Below are 26,854 nucleotides of genomic sequence, written 5' to 3'. Positions count from 1 at the left end.
AATAAATCAATAGAATAGGAGTTAGTTTTCGAGAGTATTACCAAGTCCTGCATGGCACATAGTACTTGGCGAAGTGCTCGAGAATCCCATGGTCGTTTCGTGGTCGCAGTGGCTGTCGTCGGTAATTATAGCGGACTGCACACTAATCAGCGTAATGTGCGAGCCATAACTATAGGTGCAAGTCAACGCACAAACGGGCCAGAGGGGGCGGACGTGAAAAGCACTCGACTTTGATTACACGCGAATGGCCAAGTCGGCTGACTTATTGAAAAGCGGCAAAAAAAAAAGGCTGAGGAAAAGCTAAGGATGCGAAAATCGCTGGCGGCGTTAACTGAAAACTCGAAATCGAGGCTGTGTCAAAACAATAAAATACCCAACTAATTAAGGCCGAGATGAGGCCACAGCTGCCATGACAGCACAGGATCCTACATACAAATATATAGATGGGTATTCACATTCACATGCCCATTCACCCTGCTCCCATTCTCCCAATCTCGCATTCTCTGGGGATAATTTATGGGCAACTTCACAGGCCAAGCGAGAACATAAACAGCCATTCGGAGATCTCTAAAATCTGTCACTCCCCGTTCGCCAACGAAATGAGGATCGTTGTCCTTGTGGTGTGGTTTGGGCAACAATTGCAGTTGGGCAGGACGAAAACAATTGCAGGGGTTTGTTTTGGGCCATTTTATTGCGTTTGCTCATTAGTGCAAATAGAAGATCGTTTCTTTGCGAGCCCCTGAAAATTCACGTGAAACTTGTTTGCTCCTTTTTGTTTAGCTATTTACACAGCTTGCCAAAAGAGATGGTCTCGTAAAACTGCCGAAAGGTGTTAAACTGGCAAAAAGTCACTCGATCGATCGGAGGCTGTGCTGCTTTTCGGGTTCGTTGAAAAGCTGAAAATCTCCCATTGTGCCACATTGTGGCACATTGTGGTTTTCGGGCTCGGTACTTGAGCAAACAAAGTGTCCCGAGCCCCGATGAACAGCGTGCCACATTCATTTATCACACGGGACAATGGTCTGTTCAGCCTCATTTTTTTGGCACGATCTAGAGAATAATGTTTAGGAATAGGGAACACTATTGTAGTGGAAATCAAGTACCAAAGTGGGTGTTTTAAATGTGCGATCATAACTCAAACCATTTCAAACATTGTATAGTTTTTTATTAGTATTTATTTTGATACCCTATATTTACAATTATATTCACAGGACCTCACAGATACAGTCTGCATAATTAAACCCTTGAATAGACAGGAGATTCACCTTTTAAAATGGAATAAAATTCAGCTTTGTTTCATTCCCCTTTAGTTCGCCCACAACTTCTTGGCTAAATGATCTTTATCGCATTGTCCTGACCCGCCGTTTGTTTTGACCGCGACTCGCCAACAAATGAGCCTAATTTGTCAAAATGCCCGGTGGGCATTTCTCCGGCTTTCATTCACCCCGAATTCCAGTCTTTTCTCTTTTCAATTCGCTTCAATTCAATTCAATTCCCGATCCGAATTCCTCGCCTGCGCGCATGCGCATTTCATTTGACAGGCCTTGTGCGCGCCTCGTTATTAATAAGTCCTGAGATCCTGTCAACTTACGGCACATGTCGAAGCGGACCAGGCCAAGAACAGCAGGAAGCAGTCGGGAATACCGTACAGTGCCGGACAGTGATTAAGCGAGAATTAAATGTCAGGCGGCTCGGATCGGTAGCACCAGATGAGGGATCCAGATCTCGGCATCCCCGAGCCAAGCGTGAAAAGTGGAGAGGAGATCTTGACTAATACGCTACGCCCCGAGCAACCGGGCATCTGATCTCTGATCTCCGATCTGTGATCTCAACCAACTGTTACAGCAGAAAGCCAATCTTGAACCAACAGCAAATAAAATATGCAAATAAGGTGGAAAAATAAAAATAAGCAAGAGCATTTTAAATGCGAGACGTCAATCAACACAGCGTCAGCTTCCAACTGCCAAACTGCCAACTGCTAACAAAGGCCGAAATTGAAATGATTAAAAAAATATTATAAAGTTCGCCAGCATCGCAGGAAAACAGAGAAATTTTGGAAATATAAGTGATAAACTGAAATTCATTATTGCAATTATTAAATCGTACAAAAGTATTAAGCTACACTTTAATCAGTTTTTATAAGTTTGCATTTCGTTTTTGTATTATATTTTTAGAGATCTTAGGAACTGCTAGTATATTTCGCTCTGTGTATGCATATGCTACACCTAAAAGTGAATATCGGTTTTACGGCTTCGTCGTTCACTCAACTCAGCTCATTAAGCAGCCATGACGAATGGAATTGAAACTGATATATGAGTGTTGTTCGACTCCAGACTGAAGACACTTATGATCGCTTTATATGGCAGCCAACGCTGCCAGCGTTCACTGTACAGTGATCACTAATCACTGTGTCAATCCGCTGGGTGGTCTCTTGCTGATTTTCAGGTGACTTGGCGTGAATTTGTTAACGTTTGCTCGAAGCTGGCAGCTGGTTTTGTGGCTAAGGCTCGAAAAACAAGATCGAAACGAGTATGAAATGCATTGCAAAATGATTGTATGTTAGTTAAAGCAAGCCTGAACAAACTGCCAGATATTTATTTGCTTTGTTTTCATAAAAACAATGAACTCTGGATCACCTAAGCCTTCCACTAACTCAAGCTGTTGCCCAGCATAAATATTTCTGCGCCATTTTCCAAGCAAAAAAACTGTGCTCTAATGCGCCTAAGCTGGCACCCGAATAAAGAAATAAAGGCAAACCGAAAGCGAATGTAATCTAATCAGGTAAATTTGTCATAAAATACCACACAACAACAGGGTATCAACGAAAGAAAAGATGAAGGAAAAACTAATTTTGAAATGGATTTCGTACGCAGTTTTGAGCACAAATGGTCCCTGGACTTTGGGCTCTCCGCCTTGGACTTGGACTTTTGCTTGGATGTCTTGCAAATTATGCGAAACCATTTCGAAATTGAACGCATGACAGGCGGCTCCCCCTGTCCCCCCAGCCCCATTTTCACCCATATACAATGTGTATATACTATCCCCAGCATTACGACATTGGTCAGCAGAAAAGTTGCAAGTCAGGCGAATGGGCAGTGTCCTTACTGCTCTAATAATAAAACAGCTTGGGACAAAAGAAAAGAAAAACTAATAAAACAAAAGTTTCCCCCATTGCCCTCGTCCATTTGTTGTTTACCTTTTTATGTTAAATCACCGCAGCAATAACAAGAACAAGGATGCCCCGCCACATACAGCATCATAGCATCCTGCATATCACATATGCGACCCGTGTCTGGACCAATAAGCGGTCGCAAAAAGAAGAGTCGCCCTATACGGTGGAAATTGCCTAAGACGAACCTTCTGTAACTTGATAGTTTTCTACTTTCTAGTCTGTATATTAAAGTTCAGCTTTGCATAATTTGTCCTTACGTTTTAGCTTCAGTTAATTTGTAGATATAGATATTTCTTAAGAAATCTGAGGTAATCGTCTAGATTTAAAATCTCTCTTATCGAGCATTCACTATATCCCTGCACCTTTGGATGTCCCAACTTCAGTTGTTTGTGGCTTGGGTTCGTGATTTGCTAAACTTATGAAATTACTTTATGAATTTACGTGTATCCTGACCATCTTCCCCCCTTTTGGCCTAAAGCCGCCCCCCCTTTTTTTTTGGCCCTTGTTCGGGCCATTTGGTCAATTCCTGCGGCTGTCATTGTGCTATTCCGACGCCTTATCTCTTCAGGATTTACATAACAGCAGGAAGGAGGAGGGGCAGGAGGTGCAAGGACTCCTTTTTCTTTTGCTGCTGCAAAAGTTTTACGCAAGTCCATATGTTGGATTAGACGACGTGTGTGTATTTGTGTGTGTGTGTGGGTGGATTGGTAGGAAAAAATCCCATAAATAGGAAATCACATTAAGTTTTGAAAACTCTGCTGTCCGTTGTTTGCATATCCACAATTTCTTCGCAGATAAGCAATGGCAAAGTTTAGGTTTATTGCCGCCACGTTCCATTCAAAACTTTATTCCTTTCTTATTTTATAAATTTTTTATTTATTTTTTTGGCATTCACATATCGATGGTCAACCGTAGATTAGCAGTGGTATGCGGTAAAGGATAAGTACATAAATATCAAGAGGTGGGCATTTTTTCAGCAAAGAAATACTACTTTCAATTAAAGATTTATATTCTATATGCATATATTAGGCCAAGAAAAGCTTTTTTAGCTTGCTTAAAGTACTACAAATAGTTATTTTCTCCTCTGGAAATTCTCGTTTTCATTGGCCTGTCAAATGGATACGCTTTTTCTTGTGCCTGGCACTCGGCAATTTACGAATTGACATTCTAATATTTGTACGCAATTTACGCAGAGAAAAACTGAATGAAAACCCCCGCAACTGGGTTAATAAAAGACCAACGAAGCGTTAAGGAAAAGCAGTTAGTGGGTACTAGACTTTGATTGCATCACACAAAAAAATGGCTAAAAAAGGCCAAAGGAAAACAAAGAGTTCAATAACAAACAATTGGGAAGGAGGCTCTTAATTTGGGCAAATATTTCTGCCAGCGTGTAATATTGACTACAAATGCATGTGCAAATGTTGCCACGGCTTGAAAGGATTCCAAAGGCGCAGGATTACGAATAACAGCGGCTGTGACACGCCCCCTTCTCCGCCCAGATTTTTGTGGAGCTTTGGCAAAAAAAAAATCAGGCAAAGCAATTTAAGCCAGAAAAGGGTGTCACATGTGCCAAATGACTTTTGCGTGTGGAAATGACAACGATTTCTGCTATGTAGACAATAACGAAATGCAAACAAAGGACAAACAGTCGAATGATGGAGGATCCGAGGGAGTAGTTGGTGGCAAGGGGTGCAAGGGGCAGGACATCACGGCAGGACGAGTTCATAGAGCGACATTTGCATTTGCCTGCCATATTCGCAAATGAAATTGCGAACCGGGACAGCCAGGAACTTCAAATTAGTTTTTGGCCAAAATAGTTGGCGCTGCCAAGGAAATGATTAAGCCACCAAAGTGGAGCTCCCCTATTCCATTGGTACACTGGGAAAAATAAAACACCCTCCTATTATGCTTGTGATATTGAGTAGTACATGAATATAGGTAGTAATTGTACAATTTCAAGCTCACTTTATTATTACTTTTGATGAGATTGTGATAGCTGATTGAAGTAAACATTTGGTATAAGGTTTATAAATATACATAGTTGAACTCCAATAAGTAGAGTTTTCGCGCTGTGCATCCATTCCCATCCTGGTTCCTGGCAGGACGCGTCACATGTTCGCTCATAAAGCTGTCACAAAATGACTTTACAACTTAATACACGGACAGGGCCAAAAGCGGAGCTTGAGGGCCGAGCTGGAGACATAGACATCAATCACATTGACTGCCGCAAATATAAACGTCAAGTCAAGTCGGGGGAGTCCTCTCCGCAAAGCTATAGCAATGGCGTGATCCTGCGCACGGAGGGAAGGACATCTGGCGTTACCCGGTCGCGTGAAGTGCCATTAGATGGCTGGGAGGACATTATTTTGACCGCCGAATGCCAAGTTATTGTTTTGGTCTAAACCGCGAAATCGCATCTGGCAGCTGTCTAAATGTCCCGCACACTTTTTGCGACACTTGTCGCGGCCCAGAAGTTCCAAATCCCGATTCGATTAGCGGAGAAAATCGGACAGGACATCAAGGACCCAATGTCTATGGTAGTGTAAGGCCATTGCAGGACGCAAATTGAGGACAGCCAAAACAGCACATCTCACTCAAAAATAAGTGCAAAATTGAGTTAAAACTAATTTCCTAAGTATTAAAAAATACATTTATATTTATATTAAACTAATGTTTAATAATGCTAAATGAGTGAGTATTTGAGTGATTGTTTTGCCTGTTTAATACCAATATTTGCCAGCCTAATTTCCCCAACAATTTTTCAATTTTCATTATCCAATTGATTTTACAAAAGGCAGCTTGCCATTTCCCAACAATAGACACACTTTTCAAATGGCTACTCTCATTGCAAAAACACGTGCGTTTTTGTTTAGAATTTAGATGGCAATTAGATGGAGCAACAAAGCGGCAACCAGACGATGATAAAACGAAAAAACTACCCGATGATTAGTTACCCTCGGAAATGATTATTATTGTATATTTCTAGACGTAATGGCCGCCCCATATCGCACATTTACACTCCTCCAATGGCACTCAACTGTAGTTGCATGTCAACTACAGATATGTAACCCTCTGAATAATCAAAGTCAGGGGCGTAGACGGCAGTTACTAAACCCTAAAGGATGTGGTTTACTGCGCGGTTATTACACAGTAAATCCATTTAAATCTAACATATTTATATACTTAAGTCTAGGATCTTAGATTATTACACAGTAAATCGATTTAAATCATACATCATACATAACATATTTATATACTTAAGTCTAGCATCTTGGATTTTGGTAGTAAAATTTCAGTTAAAAGCAGTGTATATTTGCATTATCCCTAGAGTTTCGGCGCCACTGTGCAAAACTCTAACTATAAACCCGAAATTATCGAAATGGCAACCGTTTGCGCTCTAATTACACGGCCCAATCCGACAGGAAAAACAAAGGCAGCCAAATAAAATTGTCACCTGATGGTGTAGTTATTATTTCTGTCTGAGTGTGTGGGCGGTACGTTGGCATGGCCATTGTTTTTTTTTTTCTGTTCCCCGCACGTAATGCCAGCAAATATAATTGCCATAAAGCGCAGAATACTGGCGAGTAAAACAAGCCGCAATGGCAAATGGCTTGCGTGAATTTGTTAAAGTTTAGAGCTTCATTTTGCATTTTGGCCGCAACCCACACAGCGAAAACTAACTGAAATCCAGGAAGGCAGCGAACAAAAAGCAAATGTCGCGCACGAACTTGGCCATAGTTAATTGCTGGCTGCACCTGCTCAGCGGTGGGCGTGGCCAACGCCCCTTCCCCTCGAGTCGAGCTATTTGAAATTTTCCAGATCCCAGATGCAAGATTGCATCTTTTGTCGCATGGGGCCAAACCCCAATGCGATCGTCGTACCCACCCAGTCCATGTAAATTACCATCGGTGGGTTGAGGTTGATTCTCGGGGTACGGGGCACCGAGATTGGGGATTCGGGGATTGGGAGATTGGGGTATTTGGCGGGGATTGCGGTATCCAGGGATACAGGGTATGCAGACTTGGGCATACATGGCATGGCTTTCATATCCGCATCGCGTGCTGCATGTCAACGCGTGTGTTCCACGTAATTGTCGCTGACTTGGTGGCCATTCGCAAGATGGCCGCGTCCTCCGCATCCACCTGCTTACCATGGGTGTGGCTCATAAAACCACAAAGGGAATCATTAACTAGGGATTCCTTTGCTTACAAACTTGGTGACAAACTGCATACTCTAATTAACAATATGTCCTTCTGAACGTTGAGATTTTTACTAGAATTTCACTACTCTGGTAATGTTTAGTTACTATATTTATTTAGGATTCGACAAATGCTGCCCACTGTGCAGTGACAGCAATTTGCGACGCCTGCATCCGAGAGCGTGTTTGGCGGCCATCAGGCGGAGCTTTTGCACCGCCCTGTGATTAATTGCAATAGGCGCTCGGCAATGATTGGTTCCTGGTAAACTTCGCACTGTCATGACATCGACGTGGACATGGACACGAGAGTGCAGATGGAGCGGAGATGGTGGCTTCTAGCTGGATTCTAGGAAGCCAAACGCACCGGAATGCCAGACAAATCAGCGTCACCTTGTTCGTAGCTTCTCGGTTTCCCGATTTCTGGATAGCGCGATTCCTGGGAGACAGAACGACTCGTCCGGCGATAAGATCACCCTATAGAGCATCGTCCCACGCCCGGATATCTGAGAAAGCAGGGGGAAAACGCCGTGGCTCGTTGATCTTTCACACCTTGCACCGGAGTCAGCTTCCTACCAGTCAGTCAGGTCAGGTTAGCCCCACGGATGGGAATCCCATCCATTGTTGTAGCGATTTTCATTGTTTTCCACTTGGCGTTTTCCAGGGATCGGGATGCGATGTCCTTGCGATATAAATCGCATTAATCACATGATGGCACACAATGGGCGAGCAAGGTGTGATCACAGTTTTGACAGCGACAATGACAAGAGATTTTTAATTTTATTGGCCATTGGCCAAGCAGCGAGAACAACCTGTGTCTCCCTCCGCGCCCCTTTCTTTCAACAGAATACCTGACTAGGCGAGCTGACATTGTGTCTGCCCGATCCATTGTTTGGGTTTTTTTGTCAAGATCTCTCTTTTACGATTGGGAAAGAAAGAAATCCCCTCGAAAGAAATCCAACTCCGCGTCATTCGATGGCAATTTATTAATATTTAATAAGCCTCGCGTTCTGAGCTCTTCATCGTGTGGGTGGCTGCTTCTCGATGTGGGCACATTCTTCGCATCCCATTGAAGATTGTCGCGGTGTGTGGTTCTTCCCACCTCGGAATCTTCTCGTTCTCGCTTTCTTCTTCAGCTGCCCAGGGAATACGGCAGCCAGTCGGGCGCTTCAGCTGCGTTCTTCGCTTTGATCTAACCGTTTTGTTTATGTTGCATAGGCAATTTGCAGGCTAGACACTGAAAAAATGCAGGAAAACTATATTCAAATTCAAATACTATAACTATAGATATACTTGTTACTATTTTGGCAAAATATTCTCTTCCTTCTGCAATTCTTTACATTTAAATGTGAATGAAATGTAGAAAGTATACATAAAATGGTATAGAAAGGCCTACAAATATGTCCTAAATCTAATTTTCTTTTGATTCATAGGGGGTGCGTTCTCCCCCTGAGATTCCCCAGTGTACCAATTAACTGTCGCAACTTTATCATCGACAGCAGCAAACAGCCACTGCAAGTTGAGCTCATAAATTTTGACAGCAAACGGAACGCGTGTTAATAATAATTTCAATTGCTGCGCTAGCATTTGATGTTCTCCGCCGTTCGGGGGATGCCGCAGATTCCGATTCATCCGTCAGCCAGGATGTGGTTTACACCGAAGATCGTTAATCTCCGGGGTTCTTGCGCCTGTGGATTGGTTGGCATTGGGGTGCTCCACTAGCGCATTTGATGTGGCAATTACCATGTGGCAGGAAACAGTCGTGCGGCCAAAACAAATGTAGTATCTGCACACATTTATCTCAGCCATTTGTATCTGTATCTCAATCTGTAAGCCCATCTGCATCTGGAACTCTCGGATTCCGTGGCAACAGTGGGCGTGCATCATTGCCAATTTTACCATATTATCAACGCATCTGTGAGCCGACAAAGTGTTTTCAACGCTTTCGGTAGTTGCCGCTTTGGGAATGTTGCCTTTGCAAGTTGCAAGTTGCAAGTTGCTAGTTGCTGCTGGCTGGCTGCTGCAGCTGGTAGGCGTTGCCGGAGTTGCGAGCCCGCTTCGATCCCGATTCGATTAATTTTCGCATTAAGCCCGGCACAACTCCGCCCTGCACATGGCCAAAAGGATTCGCTTTGCCTACACTGAAGAAAACTATGGTATTAAAATTAAGTAAAATTAACATGCCACAAACAGCTAGAAAAATTCATCACCTACTAACACTATATATTTTATATGGCATAATTTCTGTTGCATATTAATAAAAGATTTTTCTCACCCTAAATATTATGATCTAGTTGGCCAATAAGTTAGTAGATTTTTTGTTTGGAGTGCACGATTTTTTGCAGTTGTGGGCGCGGTAATGAAATCAAATTAGGCAGAGATCTCGTTGCTGGCGGCGTAATTGATTTGCTCCGCTCGTCTGCGACTCCCTCGCTCTTCGGCTCTCATACTCTTTGGTCTCTTGCTGATCCCAAGGATAATTGCCAGTGTCCTTGGCGTTTGGTCGCACCTGCCTTCCGGTGACACGCTCCGCTCGCACTTCGCCCACTCAGCCTGGCAGATCTGCTCTCAAGGATGGCCGTAATGGCCATAAAACACAATTGTTCGCAATTATTAATTCTCTGTTTGCCTTGGCGCAAAAGGATTAAGGTTGTGCAGGGGGGCGACTTCAAAAAAAAAAAGAGCAAAACAAAACCATTCGCTACGCAATTCGTATGCAACAATAGCGGCAGGCTGAAAAACAAAAGGGGCTAAAAGAAGAAAAAAATAGATTCGAACACACATGTTGTTTCGATTTCGGGTGGCAATAAAATTGATATATCCTTTGGCACAATATGGCCGCCATGTGCATTTAGATGGCCATGTCCTGGCGGCTTAGTTTCCGCCTTTTTCCCAATTTCCGAATTTCCCACCGCCGCCCGCTTATTGGCCATTTAGTGCACGTAGGCAAAAGGAGCAAACGCAAGGAAAATAGTGAAATTTCCAAAATAAAAACTAATAGCCATTGGGAAAACCGTGCTCCATTCTGCGGCTTTTCCGCATGCGACTTTCCCGTAATCTCGTCAAAGCGTAAACAAAATAGGAATACATGGGTTATTCGAATTTCGAAATCTGTTCCATTCAATGAGAATCGCAATGGCTTCTAGAGCAAATATATCTCCTGATTGGCTTTTCCGCGCAGTTCCAACATTTTTGCTACGGCTTCCGATTTCTTTTCCGAGGATAAGTCATTGCTTTTGGCAATGCCGTTCATAAATAACTTTGAAGTGCCTTGTTTTGATTTTCCAGTGCAGCAACATTATGCAAATACGTCAAGTCATCATTTTGTGCGTTTTTGTAAAGAAAAACCGATGTACGTCATCTTGTAATATTCATAGAATTTTAATATTATTATATATATATATATATAAAAAATTCGTTTCTTAATCTATATATCATTTTTTAAACCTACCAAAAAATCACATAAAACACTTCATTCATTATCAAGAAATGTCTAAACTTCTCAATTAACTCTAAGCACACTTCCGCACTCTACGAACTTCATTAGCTCGGTGATTTCCACGAAAATCGTTGAAAACTATTTAAAGAAATGACCATTAGGAAAACACGCCCTCTTAATTTCATTAAATCAAATTCAAATTGCCCGCGACCAACCCACAATGAAAACAAAAACAAAGCGATTGCAATTTTTCACTCCCCCTGAAAAGAATATACAAAAAAAAAAAAGGAGCAGGAATAGAAACGGGGAAAAAGCCGGAAAAAAAAAACCTGGAAAGTTGAAAAAATATGGTGGCATATGCAAATGAGATTTCAGGGCAGGAAACAAATCATTGAAAAATTGTCACCGAGCCGCGACAAAGCAAACAAAGCGAACTGAGGCCCACCCTGTCTGAATCCCTATACTCCCTATACTCCAGATACAGATACCACATACATATAGCTGCTACGTACTCCCTCCACCACCGATCCGACCACCATCAACATCACCATTAGTGGCTCAATTGTGCGCCACATCGGCTGGCAACCACGAATCGCATGCAAATGAAACCGCAGACACAAAAACAACGGTTACACCTGGAAAAATTAACAACAAATGGATTGTCAATTTGAAATTAAATAGATTACATTAGGTTATTATAAGTAATTATTATTAGGGTATTTAAAATTAATAAACACATCCATCGAAATCATAAAATCCTCTAAAAAACTATTTAATGTTAAATAGTTACCAAAGTTAAATAGTTCCAAAGTAAATACGATAAGACCAGGACATACAAGAATTTACATTCAGAAAGTCAATATTTTGGGTAATGTGTTAGAATCTTTTAAATTAGTATTTTTTCAGTGCTGGGAAAAGAGGACATCATCCTGGGAGGACGAAGGGCGCAGCTGACGAATTGTGAAAAAAGTCTGACGGAGGGAAACAAGATGGTGGCACCACCCGAGCCCCTTCCCATTTCCCCGCCCCCTCCTCCCATCCCCCACCAGTTTCCTCCCTTTTCCCTGGGTCTATAATTTTCTGCTGCGTTCACACGCCATCGTCGCATTTTTTTTCCGACCATCTTTTGTTGTTTCCTTTGAGCAAACATTTAAATTAAAAACATTTACATACGCTGGTGGGCGGTCAAAAGGGAGGAGTGCCGGGAACGCAGATATTCAATTATGATTTTTCAATTGGAAGACCCAGCACACGAGACACTTTCTCAGATAAGTCCTGTCGCAGGACTTTTTGTTTTTTCTCATGGCGGCATGGAAAATTATAGGGTGACGGTTAGAAAGTTTATTTTAAATTTAAAGGGAACGAGTAATGATAAGCATATTAAATATTTTAATCTTTAAATATATTGAATATATAATTGTAACAAAAACTTACATACAAAGTAAGTATCTACAACACATTCAAAGCGCCTTAAACATATCCCAAAATTATTATTACAACTTTTCTGAATAAAATGGGAAAAATGTCAAAATAAAAAAATTTTGGAACATGCTACATGAAATGCTGGTATGCAATGAAAACTATGGTAAATTATGGTGATGCGGGATAACCCGTTTGTCACTTTTTTAGGTAAGTTTTTATTATAATATAATAAGGGTATGTTTTTAAATTATCAAAAATATATGTTTAAACTTGCTATTCCTACCCATTCTTTAATTATTAGTTTAATTAAGTTTCTTTTTGCTAGCTTTTAATTTAAAATTATTTATACAATATAAATATCAGAGATATATTAAGATACAAGTTTAAAAAAAAAACCTTTTCATTTATTCATTTTATACAGTAAATGTAGCTAGAACTTAACTCACTCGCATTTCCACTCAACTCAGTGTGTTGTGGTGAATAGCCAAGGCCAAAGCGAAACGGAATGGAATCGGAACGAGTTGAGAATAATCGTAAATAGTCGACGAAAAGCGGTGAAACACACCCCCAGCCCCTTCCAACAAAACCCACTCACACTCACCATAGCAACAACAACAATGAACCAAGGAACTGTCAACAGCCAAAAACAAAATGACGAATTTATGAACTCCTCAGCGCGCTCTCTTTCGCTCTTCCTTCCACATAGCTGTACGAGTGAGATGGCAGCACCAAAACGCTCTCACTCAACAACTGCAATATCTAGTTGGCTCGCTCTAACGCGCGGATAGCTTATGAATTGGTATTGTTTTGAGTGCATGGGAATGTGTGTTCGAATTGGAAAATGGAAATGAGTTATGCCTTGACGCCGACGTCGCTGCAAGCAGCATGGGAATGCGCTGCATGTACGGCCATCTCGCTCACACCAGTCTAATTGAAAAACGTATTTTTTTCCCATCTTCCGTTTGTGGCTTAAATTGGCGGTTTGCCTACGTCACGTAAGGAAAGTTTCGGGCCAGGTTCTCTGGAAATGTTTGCTTACGTCGCGTTACGTGGTGTTGAAAACCTTTCGCCGTAAGACACATCAGCTGTTGTTGTTTCTGTTTTGGGGGGTCAGTCGACGTCGCAGTCAACGACGCTGCCGGCGTCCTCGTATTTGTTGTTGATTTTTGCGTTGCGTTTTTTGTTGGTTTTGTTGGCTTTGTTGTTTTTGGCTTTAGCTTTGGCGCTTTTGGCGTTTACATGGCGAAAAGCGAATTGGGATTCATTCAATGGTCAGCTGCGTGACTGTGAAGCAGCGACGGCGCTCCGGAATTTCCCGTTTCCTCCTCGAAAATACGAAAATTACGATAAATAGCACGAAAAACCGGAGACCGCAAATACGGGCGTAAAGTCGTCAAGTCGCAAATCGTGTCGTAAAACGTTGCAAACAAATATTTATCATTTGCAAAATATTTTACACAAATTTTATAATACCATGTTATTTAATAAAAAAAAACAATCGTAACAAATGAAAAGGAAACAAAGAGCAAGACTGTGTGATAAACCTGTTCAAATTATTTAAAGCGAATATGCAGAAAATTGTAAAGAATTCCGTTTAAATACCAATAGAATTTCCTAATGAGCAGCAAAACAAAAGAGTCTCCAAATAATTGAAATAATACCAACAAGCTAAATAAAAATTTAACATAAAATGGGCAGCAAATAGGCAACATCATCCTGCAAACTGAAAAGAAAATCCCAATAAAAACGCGGAGAAAAGCCCAAAACCGTTGAGAACATATATTTGGCAAGAATTGGCAAAATCCGTGCAGGAGTAATACCAATAAGTGGCGGCCCGAAAATGCTTTTGAGCAACCAGCCGGCGAATACGAAACCGCAGCAAACGCCTTCGCCGTCGCAGACGCAGAACTTCAAGTCGAAGCTGCAGCAGCAGATTGTTTCGGCGGCGGCAGCGGCAGCGGCGAACATAGCCAACGGCAGCGGTCATCATCATCATCAACAGAACCATCATCATCATCACCATCCGCTGAACAACCATCACAGTCACAGTAACAGTCACAATCATAATCACAATCAGCACAACATTTCCTTCGCCACGGATTTCTCAATTGCGGCGATTATGGCGCGCGGCGGAAACGCCTCGAGTAGCCGGGAACCTTCGGAACGCAGTCTGAGTGAGTAAAGTAACTCCAGCCACCCAAAAATCAGGCCTACATTCCAAACTCGACTTAATCGCTTTTTAAAAATAGCCAATCCATTTTGGGGCTTCTTTTCGATGGGGTTTCAGGGCAACTAAGTACCTTGATATCGCCAGTTTGCGAGCAACATCTAACCCATGAATAAACGGGCTTTAACTTCATTCATAAGTATAAGCACCTTCTGATTCCTGAACTCAGACTCAGCTCTTTACTGCAAACAAGTTTCACTCTATTAACATATCCAATATTCCATTCTTTTGATTGAGCATAATAAATTTGTCAGTCAAAGGTTGAAAAGATACCTCACATGTTGAAGTTTATTCCAAGTTACGGGCTTGTCCGCTGATTTAACTATAAATATTTACGATCCAAAACTTGAATTCCAACAGGATTAAAATATGAAAGGCTGCTAAATGATTGGAAATAATAAAGGTGTGACGAAGAGCCAATTATACCATTTATGTATTATTTATAGAAATTTCTAATACTGATTTCAAAAAAGAATACGAAGGTACACTCAAGAACTGAAATAGTAAAAGAGAAAAAAAACACATGTGTGCGAATACTTGAGACTTGATAAAAAGCAATGAAAATTGTAGGTTAGTGTGTTAGCAAGGAAAATCAAAATATAGCATGTTTTTAGAAACACATAGAGCACTTTAGAGAATATATCAAACTTATTGATTTTCATTGGCTGGTGCAAAAAGTCATGTAGTCGATTGCTTACGATTGCTTCGCTTTTTTATCCACCCCTTGAAAAAGTGTCGCAGCTGCATTACATTTCTATATTTTCCGCATTTTTTGCCCGCCTTTTTTCCGCCATATAAATTACATATTGATGACAATGCAACGTTGATGACTTGATAATTGCAGCAAATGCGCGGCAATAAAATAATCAAAGCCTATTTGAATGCGCCAAAGGGGTTGGGAAATGCACATGCCAGGCGCAGAGCAGATATAACATATATAATCGCATATATATGTATGCTTGTATACTCTGAATGCAAAACTATTTAGATGCCATAATTGGGCAGAGACAGAAGCGCAAACAGATGCATTCATTAGTGTGAAAACCCCCATTTTCATGCCCCCCCTCCTCCTTTTTCAATTGGCAATTTTCATTGGCAATGCCAGCACACAAATACACACGAAATTAACATATGAAATTGCATTTTGAGCAAATAATTGAATTTCTGGCGTAATCTGTAAAATGCATCTGGTCGCGAACTGGATTCTCGTTGGCATTGCTGTTGCGACTCGTCATTGCCATCGACAACATGCAACATGTTGCAGCCCAGCAACGCAGCAGCAACTCCCACGCTAACGAGCCACTTTGATGACTCTCTTTTCTAAATGCACTGAAAGAATGGGTGTTGTTCTAATACGATAACGAGAGCTTAGCACTCATGTTTGTTAAAAAGTGGTAAATTTAAATATACTTGCCTTACGCTTCAAAAATATTAGGAATATTATTCAGAAGCAGCACAAATAAGCATTTGCATAAGAGAAACTGCTTTATATTTATGAAACCAATTACCAAGATATCAATTGACTTATTTATCCACTTATCTCAAATATACCCTTCAAAAAAAATGTATCTTGTAGTCCCAGTTACCATATAACGTGGCTTAGTTACTGATGCATTCGGCCCCTTTTCATTTCTGGTCGTGTAGGTCCCGCATCTGTGGAGCGCTTTTCAGGCCAGGATGCGGACGATGATGTTGACGTTGATGTGGTCGACTGCAGTGACTCGGAAATGCCGACGGCAACTGCAGCAGCAGCAGCAGCAGCGGCAGCGGCAACAACAGCAGCGGCTGCAGCGGCAGCATTGCAGGCGCAGCAACAAGCGCGTCAGGCATTGCGTGTTGCACAGCAACAACAACAGCAGCAGCAACAGCAGCAGCAACAGCAACAACAAAGGCAGCAGTCACATCACCACGCAACAACTGGCAAGCAACAACGTCAACATCACAATCATCAGAGCAGCAACACCAACAACAACAGCAACTCAGGCAACAGCAACAGCAACAGCAAATCAAGCAGCCAGCGAGGGCGTTCTGCTGCTGCAGTTGGAGCCGCTGCCACGCCCTCGCCGTCACCGCCCCCGCCCTCGCAAAGTCCCGAGGAACTCGAACGCCTGTCGCCAGAGGAATCACCAGCCCAGGTAAAGCTACACTCAGAGATATTCCCTTTAATTTGTATAGAACAAGTTGAGATAAAAGAGTATTTATAAGCAAATTACAATCAAATATAACTTCAATATAATAGACATCCAGTTTAAAGCACACATTTCACTTTCATAAACTTTAGTTGCAAGCATTTCTAAGTAGGCATGCTTTTCTTAGCGTGTACGCATCAGCAACTAAGTGTGGCGAAAGAAATATGCATCTCCTCGAGCGTCCTACTAAAATCGCCTCCTAATTCTCTACTCCTTCTTTTTCATCTCTCCTTTGGCAATGCCACGCCCACACAGCAGCCCACGCCCAAGATAGTGGGCTCGTGCAACTGCGACGATCTCACGCCCGTCCAGTGCCACCTGGAGACCAAGGAGCTGTGGGATAAGTTCCATGAATTGGGCACTGAAATGATCATTACCAAATCGGGCAGGTGAGTGCCATTGCCATGGCGGCAACAACTTCATAAATTAAGGGGTTTACGCCTAAGTGAGTGGGCTGGAAAAACGAGGAAAACCCATTGATGCAGTCATGAATGATTTTAAGCAGAGATGAAAGCGGAGATATAAGTCTACTTTATGCTATTTTAAGAGGGATATTCTATATACAGAGTGGCTCAAGTTTGTAATTAAAAGATTTCATATTAAAGTAAACCGTATATACATATATAATAAAGGAGTTCAAATGAATTTTCCCACTTTCTTATTTGTTGAAACACACCTCAATCATTGCACCAACTAATCAAGTTAGACATTTGAAAACTCCACTTATCGGCATATCCAGTTATTGAAAGAAATTTCCCGATAATCGATCACATTTCGTTTATAGCCCGGGCAACATGCATTTTATTTCATTAACCATTCGTTGGAATTCAATTTGCCGGCGGCCATAGAGAGGCGGACTAGTGGGAGGGGATGGGGGGCGGGAGTGGCATGGGGCAGTGCGGGTCATAACCATAATGCCGCCCCCGGCAATTGGCCACCAATCGAGCCCACGAAAAGTCCTCGAACGAAACACAATCAATAAAAACTTTAATGCGCCTTTCACCCATCGAAAGCCGAATCCCCAACTTCCAAGCTGTAAGCTAGCGGCCACGCCCCCCACTACGCCCCATTCCGTCTTAACTGGAAATATCAACAGCTTTTCGGTTAGTTCCTCATTTACATTCAGTCATTATTTTGTTGTAGTTTTGATTGACAAGGCACTGAAGTAATTTGCGTCGATTTTCGATTAGCACAAAAACAAAAGACAACCATTTCGTCAGCTGTTTTGGCTCCAAAATTATACTTACCCCCCAGAGAAATCTAAACACGCATACACACATAGAAAAAAAAAAGAAAACCGAGTTAAACGACTTTTCATTCGCAAGTCAAGCAAAGTTGAAGGAATTATTGCTCGACGATGTGTTCGATTCTCGTGCGAATGTTGTGGCGCAGTTTTCAGGGGGCAGCGTTTTGAAATGCGAATACAAACGAAACATGAACGTGCAACATAACCGTTTTGGGGCAAGGAACTTTTGTTTTTTTTTTTTGCCCCTGTTTTCTCTCTCCCAGAAAACATGCGAAATGCGCATTAGTCGCTAGGTGGTAGTTAGGATCTCCCTGCCTTTGTTTGTCGATTTTTTCGGGTTTATATTCGGTGTTTATTTTTGGTCGCGGGTATGATGGAATTTCGCTGTGATATGATACATAATTCTGGGAATGCATATTTATTCCCTTTTCATAGTTATTCATATAAGTGGTTTACTGTTTTATAGGGTACTTTACAGTCTACCCCCAGTGTGAGTTTATTTTTTATATTTTTGCTACTGTTTCTTTGGTTTTTTGCCTGGCAACTTTTGTTTTTTCGGCTTTGTTGATGCTTAACCCTTTGCTGGCCGTCAACAGGCGGCTCTGCACCCCCTCCCTTCCCCCGCCCCATGCATTTAAGACACATTAACAAATTTACTCCTTTGGGCAGCCCCAGTTCGGGACCCCCATACCGAGATCCACACCAAGTATAAATTGCATTGTAATAGCTGCCGATTGTCGCGCTAACAACGCATTTGCATGTCCTTTGGCTTTCGGGACATTTGCTCCTTTGGCTTCGTGTTTTTTGCGTTTTTTTTGTTTCTGTTTCTGTTCCTGTTTGTGTGTTTTTGTGTTTTTTTCGGCCCTGTAATTAGTCAAAGGATACCGATGAACGGCCAACACTTATTTACATTTGTGCGGGTTTGACGGACGCATGCAACACAATTGCAAAGCGAAGTAAAAAAAAACGCCACAAATTCGATGGAAAAACAGAAGTCGAGGCAGTGGCAGAATAATTCCCATTCCCAGCGATATCCATCTATGTCAGCACATCGTTTGCTAGCTAAACATGTCCACGAAGGGGGCGGGCCAGGTGGCTAAGTGGGTGTGGCAATGCGGGACTTTTTTATGTGTATGATACATTTTAAATTGCAAAAATATACGACTGGCGCTTTTCAGCTTTCACGTTCACTCGATGGCATGACTCGGTGCAGTCTGTCATGGCGGATATAATTTGACAACGGTACAAATATGGAAACAGATCATTGGCCGCACTAGTCAATAATTTCAAATTAAAGCAACCAAATATATACAATATATATTCTTTAAATTATACTAGGAATATAGAAGCTAAGAAGTAAAGAGCTAGAAACTAAGTACTAATTTATTTGCTAAGTTATTTTATACGACATAACATTGCATCTGACAAACCAACGGATGCATCTGGCTAATCAGAAAGTGTTCCCCATAATAACCCGCAATTTTTGAGGCACTTCGCCTCGGCGGCAGCTGTGAAAATGTTGCTGCCACATGCAAATGCGCATGCGTGGCTCTCATCAGAAAGAAACCGTGAAAAGCGGCCAAGAAGTACCGCAAATTGCCAACACATACGAAATGGAAAAAACTGAAAAACTGAAAGACTTTTCAGATGATTTACAAGCAGGGGCAGTGAAAAAAGGCGTTAGAGTCTGAGCGTTAGAATTCGTTACCTGTTACGTGGTCAGGTTGGGATGGATTGCTTTGTTTGTGCGTTTGTGCGGTTGCCGAGATAAAATATCACGTGGTTTGCGATTTTGTCACGCTGTCAGCGGTTTTGAGGTTGCCGGTTGCCATTGGCCGAAGACAAAGGCGCAAAAGTCAGCAGACGGGCTAATTGTTTGTTGACCCATCGCAAAATACCCCGAGTTTGTCAATATTTTGCGACAAACGCTTCACGCCTGTTAGTCGAGTCTCTTTGCCGCCGCAGGACATTTAAGGACAGTAGTCTACTCGCCAAGGATGCGTTCAAATTGCAATTTCCATGGTGCAACCCCTTGCAGGCCAAGATATTTCCCTGCCACTCTGGCATTTTGGTTAAAACAGTTTTCACAACTTCATTAATATTTCTGGGCAGCTGAAATGTGCTATATGGCCTATAGATTGGGAACAAGGAACAAGTTAATCCCCAGTTGTTGGTGGAATGGTGCAGGGCATGAGTTATGAATTAATCAACTAATAAAAGATAGCGAACGGGAGGGGTGGAGTGTTGTCAGCTGGCGATAAGATCAAAGCTATAGTCTATGGAGTATAACTTGTCTTTTTCGGGGGTTGCTTTTTTAGTTTCGCTTTGTTCACCTACTCGCTGGCTAATTTGCATTTTATTAATTTAGACCTTGCGGCTTAATTTGCTGTAACAAAGGTGTTGATAATGAATTGCCATTCCTGCATGTTCTATAAGCGGGAACTATACTATGCAATACTATACTAATTGAAAGCCGAGCGACCCCATGGCAAATGGTGTGTAAACTTCATAATTGTAACCTTTGGCACCTAAGCACTCTTTGCTCGAGTAAGAGTAAGAGCTAAAAGCCATTTCCCTAATTTTCCCATAAACAAATACATAAAATCCACACTTAGAAGCTCGGCCAGCGGGCGAACTAAACCGGCAAAACCCCCCTCCCCCGCGAAAACCAAATAGCCAACTTGCCATTGGCTGGGGAGTGGCTATTGCTCGAGCTGCCCTCGGGCGGCTCTTCAACTCGTAAAATGTATGTAAATGCTGGAATATGATTTACGACATTTCCGCCTAGCAGTCGAAACACCAAACTCCACAAAAAATGGAAATGTGGGGGCGGCATTAGATATGGCCCATCAAAACGGGGCGTGGCAGTTGCTAGGCTTTCACACATTTATGGATTACGTTAGCAGGTCGCTCAAGCCATCGCAAAAGCAGAAAAGTGTTAACATTTTATTCCAAACTAAGAAAAATATTTGCTAAAATTATTGAATTCGCTTGAGAACTTATTACTTAATCCAAATTTGTTAGCAAACCTTTGTAAAGTTATTTTAATGAATAAAAATGCACATAATAATTTTCATTGAGTTCTCAAATAAACCTTGTGGTTTTCGCCCAGTGCATGATGTGTAGAATGAGCTTCTTATGGAAATTCTTCACATTCGTTTCGGGGGTAGAAACAAAATGGGAGCTTCCGGTTTGGCGGCTTCCGTTCTCGAGTTTTGGCGGTCAAGCTCGAATGCAGTTAGTCAGTTGAAGTCGGTTTGTGGGTCCGTGCTGATATCGAGATAAGCGAAACACGTTAAGTGCCCGCTACAATGGTGCTAATTGTGGCATGCAACTGCGAGTGCAACAGAAACAGCTTACAGCACAAATCGCAATTACAAGTTGTGATTCGGATTCGTTTTGGCCTGGTAACTGCGATAAATACGCGGCCAAAACAACAATCACGGTGACACTGGACCCGCCCATTACAATAATGGGCTGTAAACACAGCTCGAACAAACAAGAGTTGTACGTTATGTATACGTACATATGTCGAGTAAAATTCAGGAGAAATGGGAAAAGTGGATTGGAAATAAGTCTTTAATCTGCGCTACAAACCTAAAATGGTACAAATTGTACTTGCGTGTCTGAGCATTGAAGTTCTTTCCAATTGAAATGCTCATATTCACACTTTTGTGGTTAGGTAAATATAACTTTACCTAATTTGGCAAGAGTTGGAATAATATACCTTATATAAATATCAGTATTCTAGTTTCTGTGCATAGTTCTCTCCCACAAAAGCACAAAAAAACCTTTAAGTATACTATTTTGTTAAACAAATGTTCCCAAATCAATTATAATTATACCGCCGAGAATATCGGCTTCACTATTTGATTCATGGTAGGCGTTCATTCCGCAAGACAAATGACAAAAAACTGGGCTGGGTCATTAGCGTCATTTACACTTACCTGCGACCACAAACACGATTTTCCGTGGGTGGCGGGTGGTGGTAAGTGGGTGGTGTTGGTAAGTGGGTGGGTTGGCGGTACACACCCCGTTCCGCCCACCCGCTGGGCGGAGGTCCTGCGTTCAGGACGACGACATCGCTTGCGGAAATGTGTCAAAAACGTGCTAAAAGTCATAAAATTAAATATGCGTCTTATTTACATACCTTGCTAGCTCACCACCTACTTTTTTTTTGTGTTTTTGACGTCGCAACACAATGGCGGGCAATAAAAAAATAGTTCACGATTTTCTTCTTTTTTGTTGTGTGTGTTTCCGTGACTGTACTCACATTTTTGGTCGACTTTGATGCGCTAGAAATATATACCACTCAATGCAATATAATTAATTTGGTTTTAGTAATGTTGTTATTATTTTATGTTATAAAAAGTACAAAATAAAATAGTTATAATCCTACAAACGAATTTTTTATTCTATTTTAGACGCATGTTCCCCACCGTTCGAGTGAGTTTCTCGGGTCCCTTGCGGCAAATTCAGCCAGCGGACCGATATGCCGTACTTTTGGATGTGGTACCGCTTGATTCGCGGCGATACCGTTACGCCTACCATCGCAGCTCGTGGCTGGTGGCCGGAAAGGCGGATCCGCCGCCCCCCTCCCGCATTTACGCCCATCCGGATTGTCCTCTGAGTCCGGAGGCACTGCGAAAACAGGTCGTCTCCTTCGAAAAGGTGAAGTTGACAAACAACGAGATGGACAAGAGCGGACAGGTGAGTCGAGGCGTCTCAATTTGTGGAGCAGGAACTTCAAGACAGAAAAAGTGCGAATGGAATGATAGTTAGTAAGGACCGATCACTTTCAGTTGAAAATTTAAGTTTTTATTAATAACACCTTTGAGCTTAAATAACCTAAGCTTTTAATGCGATCCAATAGCTCAGTTAACTTTCTGCGATTAAAAGTAATTCTCTTAAAAGTGGTGCAAAGTTGGCTTCACATCTTTTATAGCCCAATCCTGAGTCATCTCAGATTTTGAATAATTTAGGCCGCAAGACAAACACATAAAGTGGCGGCCCGGCTTGCCATTGTCTTGCGATTCGGCGGGGTCAAATGGGGTCAGCCAGGGTTGCCAACGAACGCGAATGCACGTAGTATGCAAATGGCATTGCGCGCGCACAAAAATGAATGAAAATTGTTGGCAATTTGGTGGCAAATACGAGCCGACTCAAGACCCTGTTGGCATACATACATACATATATGCGAGTATATATTTCTGGGGATTTTCGAGCCTGCTACCGTTTTTATCACGGCCATAAAGGCGGTGGATGTGTGTGAAGGAGTGGAGTGGAGTAGAAAGACGCTGCGAGGACAGTCAAAACAAACGTCGACTACTTTTTTATGGACGTACATTTTTTATTGGGCCGTGTGTGTGCGCTGCCAAGCAAACACCAAACAACAAACAATCCGCAACATTCATGGAATTTGTCTTCTCCAAAAAACCCACTTTTTGCAGGTCGTGCTGAACTCAATGCACCGCTACCAGCCCAGGATCCACTTGGTGCGTCTGAGCCATGGCCAGAGCATGCCGGGCAGTCCCAAGGAGCTGCAGGATATGGACCATAAAACCTTCGTTTTCCCGGAGACCGTATTCACGGCCGTGACGGCCTATCAGAATCAATTGATTACGAAACTGAAAATCGATTCGAATCCGTTTGCGAAGGGATTTCGCGATTCGTCGCGTCTCAGTGACTTTGATAGGTAAGTTTTTTTTCCTTCTAGTCTTCCTTCCTTCGATTTCCATTCCTGTAGCCCGTAGTTGCTCCCGTTTCGGTTTTTTATGGGGTCATGTCTGATTTATGGCCTGATTTACGATGGCCTGTTGAGCCGTAAAGCCGATACAGTAGCCCAACTTGCCGCTGATTAGCAAAAATGTGTGAAAGTGCCACTCCGCGAAGCGATTCCCGCAGGTTCTTCATCTTCAATTAGCGTGCAACGTGCAGCATCCCCAAGCAATCGTATCGAACTTATATGATTATATGATCGATGTCGGCGTGTGATTTTTATACAGATTTTACTTAAAAGTATTTAAGAAAAGTAGGGCCATTTTAAGTGGTACTAGCATAATTTGTAGATAAAAAAGTGGTTTTTAATCGGAGATATTTCCAAAAATATATAAATTAAATACTCTTCATTTGGTCGAAATTGCTGGCAACATTTGCGCGCATCAGCAACATTGGAGTGTCTTGTAGCAACATGTTGCTCTACTCCCGACAGGATCTCGCCAAAGGCATTTCTTCAGCAGCATTTCGGAGGACTGCTGCCCTCTTTTCGACAGCGACTTCAAAGTGTTGCAAGGCGGCGACTATTAAGACGGCAAATGCCCTGCCGCCAGCAGCAACACGGGCGCAGCAGCAGCAGCAGCAACAACAGCAACAACAACAGCAGCAGCAACAACAGCAGCAGCAGCGGCAGCAACACCAAAAGCAATGTTGCTGTTGTAGCCGGCACGGCGGCGGCTTAAGTGGCGTAAATTACAGATCGGCGCTTTTAACTTTGAAGCCGATTCGTACATGAAATGAAAACACGAAAATAATGAGTGAATGTGGCTCTTGTTGCTGTTGTTGCTGTTATTGTTATTGCTGGCTTTGTTGTTCCTGTTGTTTAGTGTCGGCAATTGGCAGTTACTTTCGACGTAATTATGTTATTGCTCCGGCTGAAGTGGCAGCAGCAACAAGTTGCTCATCGGGTTCTGACACTCCAAGTTCTTTGAGCCAAGCTCGAACTTCCCCCACCGAAACTTAATAGAGTGGCAATTGCTTTTAAAAGCTAACTCTGTCATTGTTTCGGCTGATTAGAGCCATGAAATCAAAAGAATTCATTAATGAATTCTATATGTAGAGTTAATCAATATTCGAAAGAGCCCTATTAGACATTTTAATGATCCCTATAACACTTGCTACTTTTCTAGGGATCCCATGGACGCGTTCTTCTTCGACCAGCACATGCGCACTGCGCCCCTGCGTTTCTTCCCCGATCCGCTGATGTCGCAATTGACTCCCCAGGAGGCAGACGCCGCATCCTTGGCGCTGTTGGAGAAAGCCCGCCAGCACCTGCAGATGTTCGGACGATCGCCGTACACGGAGATGTTGCTGCCACATTTGTATCAGCGCTCGGCGGCACCGCCACCACCCCCACCGGCCCCCCACCTCAGCGCCTTTCAGCTGGGCATGTGGCAGCAGCAATGGCCCCAACTCACCGCCGGATTCCTGGCCAGCGCCAATCAGCAGGCGGCCTTGGCCTTGGCAGCGGCGGGCGCCAATCGAACGCCACCCCCTCCCATGGCGGTGGCGCCACCAGCTCCTGCCACGCCCACCTCCTCCTGCGGATCCGCCTCTCCGGATCTGAGGGCCAGACCCCAGCTGAGTCACTATCCGCAGCGGTTCAGTCCGTACCAGGTGCCGCAGCATCAGGCGTCGCCACCAGCCTCCAATCGGGCAGAAAGTCCTTAGGATACAGGATACTAACGCAAGCAACTGAACCACCCAAAACACCACCCAAAACACGACCCACTTCCCCAACAAAAATTGAACTCTGATGTGGTTTTTAAGTCGTTGGAAAATACAAATGAAGATTTATTAGGGAAACCATTTATAAATAGCAACTTAATCTCCATTTAAGTATCAAATATTAAAGTAAATGTATAGTATTTACTAACAGAATGGGCTGTTTCAAAGTGTAACTTGCTAATCCGGTGCAATCTAAAAAAAAACCTTAAAATTTTTAGACAAAATATCTCAGATATTTCCCAGACCTAAAGACCACATCAGAGTATTAACGAAATGTATGTGCAATGTTGTTAAACAAACAAAAAAAAAAATGAAAAGAAAAGATATCCCTTTGTAAATAACCCCGAAAATGTTGCTGCGACTTCCAATCGATGTTGCATGTGATGCTAAGCTAGAGAACCGTCTTAATCGGTTTCACTGTATTGTAATTTTGGTAGCATTATAACAGTATTAGTTAATTTAATTAGGCCTAGGCAATATGCATACCCCACTTTCAGCTGTGTGTGTTTTTTGTTGTCGTCCCATGTGTTCCTAATACTGCAAATTATTGTGAGAATTCCGCGCTGAATTAAACCCTCTAGACACTCCCCGCAACAAGCAATTGCAAAAACCAATTACTATAAACACTTATTTAAATTATGTTCAAAAAAAAAGGAGGAATCGAAATGAATAAACAATTTATAACACAAAGAGAAAGGCATTTATTCATAATAATTGGTGCTCGTATTTTTCGCAATATTAATATTATGGTTTAATGCCTTCAAATGGGCAGCAAAATAAATGTTTTTGAATACATGGAAAACGATTAATGGGGTTAATACTGCTGATGGGTTGACTTTCAGGTTGCAAGTGTATAGTTGCATGTTATTGCGGGGGAGCAACGAACAACGAGCAACGTGCAACGTGCAACGTGCAACGTGCAACGTGCAACTTGCAACCTGCTACACGTGATGCGCAGTCGCGCATGGCCACTGACATTTAGGAACGGCAATGAAATATAATTTATAGAATTCTGTGCTCTTTATGAAAGTCTAATTAATTACCACTCCGTGTTTCAGTCCATGTTGCTATTCGTAGTCGCAGTATCTGCCCCCTAAAAGGGTTGCATGCCATCGACTATGAATGCAGTTGCACGCGACATGCGTCATCAATTTCTAATGATGTATGTCTGCTCCACGGACATTTGTTATTAATTTCTGTTGGCCCGCTCTTACACGGCCATTAACATTTTAAAGTGTTGTTTGTTCGAAAGGGTTGCACATCGCGACATAATCTACGGATAAATGAGGTAGTGAATGTTGTCTGAGTTGTTTACAAATTCTAATTGAGTGGGTTTTTAATTTGTGGGTAATTCCATTGCAAAAGAACACTTTATTCTTAGAAAGTAACTTAAGTATAAGAGACATGAAATTTATCCATTTTGGAATCTGTTTTTATTAGATTTGAGTTTCTCCTCATACA

General features: G+C 42.3%; 1 protein-coding gene and 1 long non-coding RNA gene across 3 annotated transcripts; both read left to right on the top strand.

Moving 5' to 3' along the window:
* Window positions 1–2,582: 2,582 nt before the first annotated feature.
* LOC120457071 lies at window positions 2,583–3,182 on the top strand. The gene is made up of 2 exons (XR_005616907.1): window positions 2,583–2,781; window positions 2,874–3,182. It is a non-coding gene; the product is annotated as an uncharacterized LOC120457071 (long non-coding RNA).
* Window positions 3,183–13,506: 10,324 nt separating this feature from the next.
* LOC120458833 (T-box protein H15) lies at window positions 13,507–26,058 on the top strand. 2 transcript variants are annotated; one of them, XM_039646656.2, is made up of 6 exons: window positions 13,507–14,402; window positions 16,100–16,590; window positions 16,903–17,033; window positions 22,315–22,600; window positions 23,341–23,585; window positions 24,796–26,058. In XM_039646656.2, the coding sequence occupies exons 1-6, from the start codon at window positions 14,069–14,071 to the stop codon at window positions 25,334–25,336; spliced, it is 2,028 nt and encodes a 675-aa protein (XP_039502590.1). In that variant the 5' UTR covers window positions 13,507–14,068; the 3' UTR covers window positions 25,337–26,058. The 2 variants fall into 2 exon arrangements, with proteins under 2 accessions (XP_039502590.1, XP_039502589.1); XM_039646655.2 differs by having other exon boundaries at window positions 16,900–17,033.
* The last annotated feature ends 796 nt before the right edge of the window (window positions 26,059–26,854 follow it).

This window comes from Drosophila santomea, chromosome 2L (genome assembly GCF_016746245.2).
Source record: "Drosophila santomea strain STO CAGO 1482 chromosome 2L, Prin_Dsan_1.1, whole genome shotgun sequence".
Classification (NCBI taxonomy): Eukaryota; Metazoa; Arthropoda; class Insecta; order Diptera; family Drosophilidae; genus Drosophila; species Drosophila santomea.
The sequence above is the reverse complement of the archived record's forward strand: the minus strand, read 5'-3'. Positions and strand labels throughout refer to the sequence as shown.